At 36.4% G+C, this 12,969-nt stretch overlaps 3 protein-coding genes across 5 annotated transcripts in view; 1 reads left to right on the top strand and 2 right to left on the bottom strand.

Moving 5' to 3' along the window:
* Positions 1 to 7,427: 7,427 nt before the first annotated feature.
* On the bottom strand, positions 7,428 to 8,381 carry LOC123690909. Its single transcript, XM_045635084.1, has one exon. The coding sequence runs from the start codon at positions 8,379 to 8,381 to the stop codon at positions 7,428 to 7,430; it is 954 nt and encodes a 317-aa protein (XP_045491040.1).
* A 218-nt stretch (positions 8,382 to 8,599) lies between these two features.
* On the bottom strand, positions 8,600 to 10,357 carry LOC123706298. Its single transcript, XM_045655533.1, has one exon. The coding sequence runs from the start codon at positions 10,355 to 10,357 to the stop codon at positions 8,600 to 8,602; it is 1,758 nt and encodes a 585-aa protein (XP_045511489.1).
* A 1,127-nt stretch (positions 10,358 to 11,484) lies between these two features.
* The window catches only part of LOC123706465 (band 4.1-like protein 4), a 53,824-nt gene continuing 52,339 nt past the window's right edge, over positions 11,485 to 12,969 (top strand). For all 3 annotated transcript variants that reach the window (XM_045655765.1, XM_045655782.1, XM_045655773.1), the window contains exon 1: positions 11,485 to 12,023. The gene's annotated coding sequence lies outside the window, so the exon portion shown is untranslated. The remainder of the gene's footprint in view (positions 12,024 to 12,969) is intronic.

The following is a 12,969-nucleotide window of genomic DNA, read 5'->3' as shown; positions in this document are numbered from 1 at the left end:
TCTACACATCCTCACACACTTTCGTTTTTATAAAAATATTAGTATTAAAGTTGTTCCATCAGAAATACCTCCAAAAGTGTAACTATTGGCGGCATAATAAATACAATTGATAAGCCCCCTTGCCCTAGATAGTTATTCGTGAACAAGATTTGCATTTAAGAAATCATACTAACAACGTTCTTTAACTTTATTTAACCTCAATATGGAAGGGTTAACGACACTTTAATTACCGTTCAGACAAGATAAACGCAAAAATACTTCTTCATATGAAACTATTACAATGATTCTTTAACTTCTGTGAAATATAATGAACCTGTTTTATTTGAATAAAGTATATCGATTTATCTGCTATCCTCTGTGTGAACTTTTCGCAGGTAAATGCGATAAGAAGTAATACAATAGAGGATTGGGCCAGTATTCTTGGAAAACGTTATAGTTATTCTTCAAAATAAGATATACGCATGATCGCTATCAACAATAATACGATAGGTAAGTTTTCTATAGCTGATTACATTATTCTAATAAACTTATTATGAAAAACGTCCAGTTTTTTTTAATAATCTATTTTTAACACGCTGTATTTAATTGTGGTTTTGGAGCACGATTAAGCGTGAACGCATGCTTTTGTTTTGTATATAAGTACCTCGTACATTTATGTTTTGTGGTTTGGTAAGTAGAGCATATTTTAATCACTTTAATGAAAGTTGTTATTTCTAAATATAACATTTTTAGACCGATATTTACGTTTTAAATTTTAGTTCAAACGATACCGAATTCGATCTTGGATTAATTTATGTGAAAGCCCGTAAAAATACGAAGTACAAATAATGGTCCGGGAGCCAGAAGCAGATTTTATGACCAAGTTCCTCTCAAGCAGTAATTAGTAAAATGCATCAAAGTATAGTATTATGAAGCCTCGTGAACGTCAGCTGGAGCTCGGTTGGGGGGGTGAGCGGTTGTAGCCTCCCACGCACGTAAGAAAAAAAAGTATATTCATTCATTTCCTCTCAGCTAAAAATTTGTCAAATTGTAGCTAACCCAATATCTCAACGAAAAATAATAATCAGCTGGTTACAGCATGGTGTATTATGCGTCAGCTGGTGTCTCGAATATAATGAGACATTAACAAAATCATCGAGATACGTGGAATTCCATCAACATAAGTCCCCGTAAAAGATAAGTAATAACTTTATTAATTATATATTATACTATTATTTTTTTAATAAATAAAGTTAACTAATGTTTTTAGTGGGTTATTTCATATTTGTTACACTTTTAGGTAGTTATGTGAATTTGATGATATGATAGTTATTTTTAAATGCAGTTTATAATATTTGTAAAAACATGTTTACCGATGTGGCTGAATGTACGTAGTGTAATCATGTGCACAACTAACCACCTCCAAGTACCTTATTACTGTCTATATTATGCTAGCGTGTGTTGCTTGAATTTTTAAAAATAACGATAATAATTAAAGATACGTCATTTCATCTCAGATGAAAATTTGTGAGCTGATTGTTAATATACTGATGCGATAAATAAAAAAAAATCAGCTAGCAATAATTCGAGGAAAACCTAGTCAGTTGATGCATATAAATTGGCAATAGATGCTTCTGTCTAACTCCTATGTAATAACTTTCAAAGTATCAGCTGACGGTTTTTCCACCCAGATACAGCCAGCTGACCTATATATATATCCACAGTTACATATAAGCTATCATCAGGTAAATTTTAGTTTGAGAGGAAATCACGGAAAATAATTTTATTTTTTTCATGTTCGAGACACCAGCTGACGTATAATACACCATGTTGTAACCAGCTGATTATTTTTTTTCATTGAGATATTGGGTTAGCTACAATTTGACAAATTTTTAGCTGAGAGGAAATGAATGAATGTATTTTTTTTTCCTACGTGCGTGGGAGGCTACAACCGCTCACCCCCCCAACCGAGCGCCAGCTGACGTTCACGAGGCTTTATAATACTATACTCTGATGCGTCTGACGAATTATCTCTTGAGAGGAAATAATTAACCAAATTTGCACCTGGCTCCCTAACCATAATAAACTACATAATATGTAGTGTGAGTTCTCACGCCCATATTTACGCAACAATGTGTGGCATTTTCTTTGATAACTCGGCTTGTTTCTATGCAAACAACGCTGCGACATTTTCATTTGTGAGCAAGCCGAAGAACGAAGCTCATTATTCCTGCACTCGTATGCCTGACAATAGGATCGTTACACAAACATCTCAAGCCGTTCTTAGAACTACATCACACTCATCACCCTCGCCGTGGAATGTACCAAACAAACGTAAACAGAATGTCATTTAGGAACATACGGTTTATTAAATTTATTCAGTTTCAGACTTCAGTTCCTTCATGAATGAACTTGAGAAAGATTCACGTAGGTACCTGTTAAGTGTATGCATATAAAACTGTGGATATAATATTATTCATTAAAACTGAAAAATTGTTAGGCTCCTCCTATGTCGGCACAGGCTGATCCGGTTGACCTGATAATTTCTTTTTCTCAAATTGTACATTATCATCATTAATTCCACTGTTTTTTTTTTCAAATACCAATTCCATTGTACAGCAATTGACACAGCATTAAAAAAAAATATTCCGACGAATTGAGAACCTCCTTCTCTTTTGAAGTCGGTTATATACGAAAGGATTTTATTAAACTTTTTTTTAGATTTTACCTGGACTTGATACAAATATGAACTTTGGTAGAGTACTGAAAACAGATACTCGCCCGTAAAGTAAATCGATGAGTTCCCCCTTTATTACTTTACTCTTTGTCGATGAGTGACAATAGTTTGAAATGGCAGGAGGACCCCACAAACAAATGTTTATTTCATGTCTAACCTAAGAATGATCTATATTCCCTCAATTGATTGTTGAACTAGGTAAATAAAGCTATCCTTTTCCAAACCATAATATGATTAAATAATCACAATAAATCACGGCCAATTGAAGTAATGTGCATTGTTACGTAATGCCTACATACAGCAATTGCTAGGAGCGCCTCAAATTCAAGGTTTCTCAATAACCTTCATGCAGCCTGCCTTTTGTTGTTTTCTATTTGTTATGATGATTTCCTATGCAGTCTGCTTGATAAATTGAACCTCATTGACTATTGGTTATTTATGCTCCCATTGTTTAATGTTGCTTATTAATATTTATACCTAATTTATTATTTGTTAAAACAGAATAGCGTGGTTTTAACGACCAAGGAGAACAAATGACTCGGGCTCAATTCCTATTTTAGTTTTTGCGGTTTCCGTCAGCTTTTTGCTATTGAAAACTACACTCATACAAAATAGATGTATAGAGGTATATGTAACCTATATTTTTATAGTTATCTGGTAGTACGCAATTAAATATGAAGGTTGTAAAATAGATTCGCTTCAAAACTTAAATGTTACGATATGAAAATGATTTGAAATTGAAATGATCAAAAATATAATATAAATCCATCACCATCATCATCATAATCAACTTTCGCATAACGTTAATAAAAATTAATTATTAGAGCTCCAACTTATAAATTACAAACTTGGCAACGCTAAAAACTAAACCAGAATGCATTTTGCATCATTAATCTAAATATTTACAGCTAACAGGAAGCTGAATTAAGTTTATATATCTCAATATGTTAATCAGAACCATAGATTAATTTCCTTGATGATTAATAATTGTATTATCGTTTGAGACATACCTAATCCCACGCTCTATGTTCACAATGTCTAAGCAGATCATAGTGATATTATCATGAATTCAGGTCATCTTTAACGTTGGCTGGCGACTAATTACCACGGTTTTTGTTAATTAACATTTGTTTATTGTTCAAGTTATAAAAAAAGGACTAGACAGAGATTAAGAAAGTATTTTCTTGATGTTTTTATACTTTGACAACTTTTTAACATGCTAACTACTTTTGCAATGACTTCTTTATAAATTAAGCAGGGTTATGAAGTATGATATTATAATCTGTGTTTTAATTATAAGTAATTAATTAAGTAATTGATCAAAGATATACCAAAAACATTTTTTATTTTATCTTATGTTTACTTCTGTAATTTTACTTTAACTTGTAACTATCGCTTCTTTAGGAATATTATGTTTAAAAACAATTTTTTTTTTCAAAATACTCTATTCGATCCATCAAGTGCCATGCCATGTACCTAGGTATGTGTGTATGTTGATTGTATTCATTGGTAATGAAGTAAGTATTGTATTGTGTTAAAGAAGTAACATGCATTTTCCATTACACCTTGAAATAATGCGTAGGACTTAGAATACACCGTGGGAAACAAAAATATGTATGTACCTTCTATTAGTATCTACATTTAACAGTCTAATTAAAAGTGCGTAGGACTTTAATTAATTATCGTGAGTTAAATAATTGATCGTAAGACTATTGTAACTTTAAGAAATGCATGAAAATCTATTCAATAGTTTTTGAGTTTATCGTGAACAACACTGTCTCTTGGCTTGTTTTATTAAATGTACACTATATTCATATGAACATATTTGCATGTATAGCATAGTGAAATTTTCAAAACGTAATTGATTGTGATTGCTAAACTCCTTTTTATATTTACTAGCTCTACAAGCGGCGTAGTTGTTCGCACAACAGTATACAATTTCATTATGGGAACCAGCCATCGGTTTCCACTTGAATGAGTACTATGATTTTACATTACAAGTGTCGTGTAACCGTTATAGTCTCACGCTTGAGGGCCCGCATCCGATAGCTCAGACTTGCCTGTGAAAATGAAAGACGTGATACAAGAGACCTGTGTTTTCTAAGATAATATATTTCACTTTCTAACTACTGATTAGTGGTACTAATATTTGTTTCACTTAAAGAAGTGCATACTTAATAGCATTTTTAAGTACTTAATTATATTATACTAGCTGCTCCGCGCGGTTTCACCCCCGTGGCTCCACTCCTGTTGCCCGTAGCGTGATGAAATATAGCCTATAACCTTCCTCGATAAAATGGGCTATTTAAGACCTAAATAATTTTTCAAATCGGACCAGTAGTTACCGAGATTAGCGCGTTCAAACAAACAAACAAACATACAAACAAACAAACTCTTCAGCTTTATAATATTAGTATAGATTACAAGCGGTCCGCCCCGGCTTCGCTCGTGGTTCATGTTGACGTTTTCTCTCCATAAGTAGGTACCATCCTCGTACTTTCAGGAATATTATAAAAAAAGAAATAAACGAAATCGGTACAGTCTAGTCGTTCTCGAGTTTTGCGCTTACCAACACATTTAGCGATTCATTTTTTTATTATATAGAGATATTTAGATAAGTTTGTGGAAAAAAAACAGGCGTATGATAGACTAATAAAGCTCTACAAATAAATTGCTCTAACATAATGTTAATTTTAAGGTAAAATATTATTGAAACATGTTTAACTTACCTACCTAGTATTTAACAATGAATTATTATAGTAACTGTGCAGGTTTAGAATTAGCAAGTTTTATCAAATGTGAAGTCATGTGTGCCATAATGTATTGTTACTTGTTCCAAAGAAGTTTTGATAGTGAAACCGGTTTGATAACAAAATACGGTAAGGGTGCGATAAAATTCGTAAAGAATTCCATGTACGTACAATCTATACTTTACTTGACTGTAAAATATTCAGTTTCTTACCTATAATATTATCCTACTACCTATAATTGTTGCTTGAAATAAATAAAAAAATAAAGTTGAGAACTTCACAAAGATCCAAATCGATTAATAATTTCTTATTAAACGATTTAATCGATAGATATGTTATAACCACTTCTAAGTTACGTAAAATCATCATTATGATTAACTATAGTGAAAATATATTTGAAATTTTTTCTTACATTTGCTGCTTCGTAAATACCTACTGATTACTTTAGCTGATTTATAAAGTAAAACAAAGCGACCTTTCTCTTGCTTGTCGCGAAAAACATCTAGAGCGAAGTTTTTGGACCATAAAGGATCTCAGTACTTGGTCCTATTGTTTCTCTTATGAACAAACATGGGTTGCGTAATTCGGTTGCGTAAGATGAACACAATATAGTCGATGCCAGTTGTTTATATGTAATTTTATTTACAGTATAGAGTTAGCTTGAAGTACAATACAAACTTATTTTCAGAAGTCTTGATTTCTTGAAGCTGCAGCTTAATTATAACTTTCTTAGAAAATAATATTAATAAATTAATAATATTCATTTGTTACATGCTGTTTATAGTATAATTAACTTTCAATGAAAAAGTTTAGATGTTATAATTTGGAGTTTTAGATTTATTACGATTTGAAAGTTTAATTATTGGTGCGTTCGATCTATCTTGCACATAAAAAACCAATAAACTTATTTGAATCTACAAGTTTTACAGTATATACTTTATGCTTTTAAGCTTTATTAATTACAAATTATATTGTACTTCATAGTGTCCAACGCTTAAATATCCTCACGTTTCAATTCTATGAGTCATAGTGTAAGTTACCTTAGGGACTCTTGATAGAATAACAATGAATGATGAATCGATGACTAAACCATGAAATACAACAAATAATAACATATTTTATAGATCATGGTTATAGAACTAGGGTGCGTTTCAATGTAATTTACATATAATCGTTATTTAACTAACTCGACAATGTTTTCTTCATTGTTTGGAACACCTGTCAGGGAAATTAGAAATAATAATATGTATTCGTTTTAAATATAATAAAGCTAAAGAGTTTGTTTGTTTGTTTGTTTGAATGCGCTAAACTCAAGAACAATCCAATCCAATTTGAAAAAATTTTTCGGTGTTGGATAGCCCATTTATCGAGGAAGGCTATAGGCTATATACCTATATAATATTATATAACGCTAAGATCAACATAAGTGGAGCAACGCGGGTGAAACCGCGGTGCGCAGCTAGTATAATTTATTTGTACACAGTTTTGATGCATATCCAGAAGTTCTTAAAAATGTGCTGTATTGCTTTTTGAAATCTTTTTAAATATCGGGTTTCTAGCTTTCTACTTAGGCACATTATTTTCAAATTTCACTTCGATTCGAAGAGGAATATTTTTTCTCCTAGGAAGGTACTTACACTAATATACATTGATAATATTATTTATTAATTATCTATAACGAAGTGAAAAAATGAAATTTAGTGTAGTTATTTTTGGGTCAAGATAAATGATAAAATTTTATATATTTTATAAAAATTTGAATTTTTTCCATTGAGATATTATTACTACGTATGGAGACGACACCGCTTACATCACCTATGTTCCACTAAACATAGGTCATATGGCTTATCTTCACTCAGTCGTTTGCTCGCTCATTGGCGCGAAAGTTTTTTTTTTTTTTTTTATACTTGATAGGCAGGCGTTTGACCACTATCCCGCCTGATGTAAAGCGGTGATGCGATCTATGTAGGAGCACGTCTGCCTAGAAGAAGCCTATTCACTCTAGACTTGAAGAGCTGCAGATTGTAATGGTCCGGGAACACCGACGATGGAAGAGAATTCCACTCCTTCGCAGTTCGAATGAAAAAAGAGTTCGCGTAACGCTGAGTGCGTTTGTGCGGTATATCGACTGTGAAGGGATGGAGTTCCATTCCGCGCCTGGATGTCCGATAAAAAAATGGAGAAGGTGGAATGAGGTGGTGGAGTTCGTATGCACATTCACCGAAATGTATTTTGTAGAAGACCGACAGACATGCAACTTGCCGGCGGTGATCCAGACTTTGGAGTTTACTACGAATCAATGAGGGATCGGCAATAATTCTGCAAGCTCGCCTTTCAATGGAGTCCAAAGCTCCAAGGTGAGTTTTGGCGGAACCCGCCCAGAGATGGCTAGAATACTCCACACACGACCGAACTTGGGCTTGATAAAGTTCATGAAGCTGTTCCGGTGTGAAGTAATGTCTCACTTTAGCAAGTATTCCAAGTTTTTTGGCTGCTACTTGGGCTTTGGACTCGATGAATTGGCCGAAGTTGAGATTTGCAGAAATCGATACACCAAGTAGATCAAGGCTGTTGTTTAATGAAATCGGTACGCCGCAGAAATATGGAGTCAGGTGAAGGGAAGTCCGTTTGGCAGTGAAAAAACACGCTTGTGTTTTTTTTGCGTTAAACTCAACTAGATTAGCGTCACCCCAACTAGCGACATCCTGTAAGGCTGAGTTCATACGCGTAACCATGGCCTGCCGCTCGGATTTGGTAATGATTTGGGATGCTTGGGCATTGGATAGATACCTCTCTACAACAGTAGTATCATCTGCATATCCGAACATGTTTGGTTTAAGAAGGTCGTTTATGTGCAGAAGAAACAATGTTGCAGAGAGGACGGATCCCTGAGGAACACCGGCATTAATAGTCATTTCATCTGATGAACAGCCATCAATAATGACACGAATCGTACGTTCCGTCAGGAAATCTTCTATCCAAGCACAAAGGATATTGGGAATACCGTACGCTGGAAGTTTGCTCAGTAAACTAGCATGCCAAACCTTATCAAATGCTTTGGAGATGTCTAGGGAGACGGCCAACGCCTCTCCATGATTCTCCAAGGCTTCGCCCCATTGGTGTGTAGCGTGCGCTAGAAGATCGCCAGTCGACCTCTTTTTGCGAAAACCGTAAAGGCGGTCGTGAGGAGGTCGTTGGCTTCTAGGTGTGCGAGTAGTTGTTCATTCAATATACGCTCCATAATCTTAGAGAGTATGGAGGTTATTGATATTGGCCGATAGTTAGTGGGTTCAGCACGACTACCTTTTTTGGGTACAGGTTGAACATTTGCTACTTTCCAACTCTTAGGAACTATTCCCGATTTTAAAGATAAGCGGAAAAGGCGTGTGAGGACAGGAGACAACTCCGGCGCACAGTTCTTAAATACTATCGCTGGCAAACCATCTGGTCCGCTGGCTTTGTTTACGTCTAGATTACGAAGTGTTTTTAGAACTGTCTTTTGTGTGACATTAATGCTAGACATATATGAGCCAGAATGCGGAATTACTGGTGGACATTTATTCCCAGAATCCAGACGCGAATTATTTGCGAAAAGTGATGCCAATAAATCAGCTTTTTCCTTCGCGCTATGTGCCAATGAACCGTCAGATTTGAGTAGCGGTGGTAGTGAAGGACGACAGAAGTTTGACTCGACAATCTTGGCAAGAGACCAAAAAGCCTTACTACCTGAAGGGTAGGATATCAGTTTCCTGCCAATATTCTGAATTCGGTCGAATCGAGCTTTTCTGATCACCTTTTTGGAGTATTTGGCAGCCTTATTAAATGCCCTCTTTTTTGAGCGCAGATCTGGAGCTTTGCGTAGTCGAGCATCAACCCAGGCTTTATAAGCTAAGAGCTTCCGTTTCTCTGCAGTGATGCAGTCGGAGTTAAACCAAGGCTTAGCTTTGCCATCAAAGTTAACGTCAGAGAAAGGAATAAAATACTCCATTCCCTGACGAATAACGTCAACGACATTATCCGCGCAGCTGGAAGGATCGGCCGACGAGAAGCAGACTTGTCGCCATGGATAACTTGCAAAAAAGTGACGCATCTCTTCCCAATCTGCCAGCTTGTATTTCCATACTCTCCGCTTGTAACTGGTAGTAGTGTCTGGAGGAGGATAGTTTGATACTGTTTTCACCAGACAGTGGTCAGATGATCCTAGAGGTGCAGAGACTGATACTGTGTGTCTGTCTGGGTTTGTTGTTAATAGAAGGTCTAAACAGTTTGCCGTGTGGTCTTCGATGTCAGGAACACGTGTCGCTTCACGAACCAGCTGGGAGAGATTATGAGTCAGTGCAAAGTTGAATGTTTCTCTACCCGCATGGTCGGTCTTTTGGAATGGAAATAGCCATTCGGCGTGACAGGCGTTAAAGTCTCCCAGAAAGACCAATTCAGCGTCAGGGTACCGGCTTCCAACCTCATCAGCAGCTTCACTGAGGTAGTTAAGTAACCTAGTTGTCTCAAAGTCACCACTGTGCGATCGATATACACAGGCATATACGATTTTATGGATGCCCATGTCCACCATTGTCCACAGGACTGAAAAACTGGGCTCTTCAAGTTGACGAAGACGCAAAAGGCAGATATCGTCGCGAACATAAACACAAGCTCCGGCTTTTGGCTTGAAATTGTACTCAATAGAATAGCCTGGATACTTCAGGTATGTTGCATCAGCGGGGTTCTTAATTTGCGTCTCCGTAAGGAATAGTAGATGCGGCTTCTCTGTCTCAAGATGGTAATGGACTGAAGGTAGATTAGAGTGCAAGCCTCGGATGTTGGTGAGGTGCACTTTGAAAGAGAGGAAGTGCAGCCGCTGTAAAACCTTATTTCCTTTATGAGACTTTTTCATTTCTTAATTTCTTTAGTTCGGTAGAGTGAATAGGCGGGAACTGTTGGTAGTTGAACGAGGCTTAGCAAATAGAACCACCCGAATACAGGCAGGATCTACATTGATGGGGTCTAGTTTGGAGACTGCGGGGACGCCCGAAACCCCCCGAATATTGCCAACAGGTCCTCTCCTCCGGTCGCCAACCGGCACGTTGGAGCCAACTCGGGATTATACACAGGCGGCGGGGCAGCCTTTCATGGGTGGCTAACCCACTAATTGGGCCCCCTACAACCTGCGGTCGGCCAGCGGTAAACCGTTTCTTCGGATCCCGCTACCCTCCAAGACTAGACGCCAGATGCAGAAAAACACTGCTGCACTGGATTCGGTTCTTAAATGCAAAGCTACTGTTCAGACCCAACCATTCACCAGAAGGGCTTCACCCAACATCATGCCGGAACACGACGAATCGCTTGGCGACAAGTCTTTGTTGGGTTAAAGTGAAACTCATCAAATATGCCTTCGTGTGTGTTACGATATGACACAAATAATACAAATTATACGGAAAAGTGCAAAGGAATAACTTTTCATCGGTAAGTACCTACTTAACTAGATAATAATTTTTAAAACTTGGTTCGAGCAAAATTTTTGGCGGGCGCCATTTTGCGTCATTTGTCATAGAGTAAAAATTTAAGAAATGGCATTTGGTATGAAAGATGTTTAGATAGATTATATTACATGACGTAAATTTCAATAGTGGAAATTAATAATTTTACACATTTAGAAAATATTGTACTGTGGATATTTTTTGAAAAAAAGCACCTCGCGGCTTCGCATGGCGGTCAGTCGATGACATCGCTTAATCTATGACTCACTAGCCGCCCCGCGCCGCCGGCCGATCTTGGCGCACAGATTTAGTTCGTCGTGTCTCCTCTATAAGTAGTAACTCAATGATTTTTTCAAATTAAAATTGTAATTTTCTAATTTATTTGAGCGCCATCTAGGCATTTTCATGCAAACTGTGTTATATTTTGTTATGTCTTCTATTCTATAGTTCTTTTGATTTATCACAGAGGGCGCTAAAAGAATAATGTTTCATATATTTAGTAGATGGCGCTAAAATGTTTTACATTTTGAGTATCAGTCTTCTCAGTTCTTACAACCTTACAACAATCTTCGGTCCTTTTTGAAGATATTTCAAAAGTCTAAAAAGCTTAATACATTTCTGAGTATAATATATCAGAAGCTTTAAATTATTGAACGATAGGCAGCAGTGTACCGCATTGTTAAGATTGTTTCGTATTGGCACTGGTTTGAAAGCAACGGGTATGTTGAGCCCCAAGCTAAGTTGTGAACGCGGGAGGACGAGCGGGATCAGCAGCCGCCAGCCGTCGGCCCGCGGCCCGCGGCCGGCAGTGAATACTCGTACGTCGCGGTGACAGGTGGCATATCGCCCCCTCATGAGTTACTCGTAAACGTGACTCTTGTCTTTTGTTTATAAACTTAATGTTTGTGTGAAAAATAAAATGAAGGTTTTATGTACTATAAAGGGACTTTATACCAACGGAACCTTGATAAATTATTAAGTTAACTTGGACTTCAGAAGTGTCGTGAAAGTGTACCCAGAAAATACCGGCTCCGCGACTCATGTCCACAAGTACGATTTGAATGCGAAATTGTCATAAACTAGGTACGTCCGTAGTACATGTATAGATGTAATTTACAATAGTGAATAAAGTTTTTGAATTGGTTTCGAGTATCTAATTGGAAGAGACTTCCTTCAGTAAAGTGATGATAACGGGTAATTTGTGTGAATCAGAGCGCGGGAGTGGAAGACTATAGGCAGTAAGAATTATTGGTTGCTGTCGGTACTTACCTTGGTAGTTGGAAGAGTGCATTGTTGTGAAAAGCAATGGACACGGATCGGCACCGCGAGGCCACGGTTGAGTTGAATGCCCGCTATGGTGGTCGACTGCCAGGCATCGAATAGTAGAAGCATAATAATATTATCTAACCCTGATTATTATTATACAATATATTGTACCACCTTATAACGAAGACATTAAATATCTCTGGTGTGCCATATACAGTCTTTGACCTAATTGAATTGAACGTTGACAGTCCAATCGTCCCTCTGCTTCGTATTAGTGGACAATAACCTTTATTGTGGAATCCATTAGGAATAACTAAATAGATATCAACCGATGCATGTGTTCATGTACCATTTAAATTTCGTGATTGAAATATTGATTACAATTATTTACAATGTACCATTATAATATTAAGCGTGGGTCTTGTTCATGATATCCGCATTATATTTTTCGGTTATAATGAAAGAAAAGTAGGTACATATTGAGAATTAAATTCCGAAACAGTAAAGGTATAAAAATGTATAATTATTCTCATATACATATAATAAATCTGTAGAAGGGTCAATTCTGTACATTGAAAATATTGAAAAAATAAATACCTAGCAGGGGGTGTTACTGGATCGATACCAAACCCAAATACCTACCTAGGTATGTGATTAAAAAAATTTTTGTCTGTATGTGAAGACATCACGTGAAAACTAACGGTTCGATTTCGATGAAACTTGGTATAATTATACCTTAGTATCCTGGGCGTAAAATAGGATA

Source organism: Colias croceus, chromosome 1 (assembly GCF_905220415.1).
Source record: "Colias croceus chromosome 1, ilColCroc2.1".
Taxonomy (NCBI): domain Eukaryota; kingdom Metazoa; phylum Arthropoda; class Insecta; order Lepidoptera; family Pieridae; genus Colias; species Colias croceus.
Note: the sequence above shows the minus strand (reverse complement) of the source record. Positions and strands in the feature narration are given on the sequence as shown.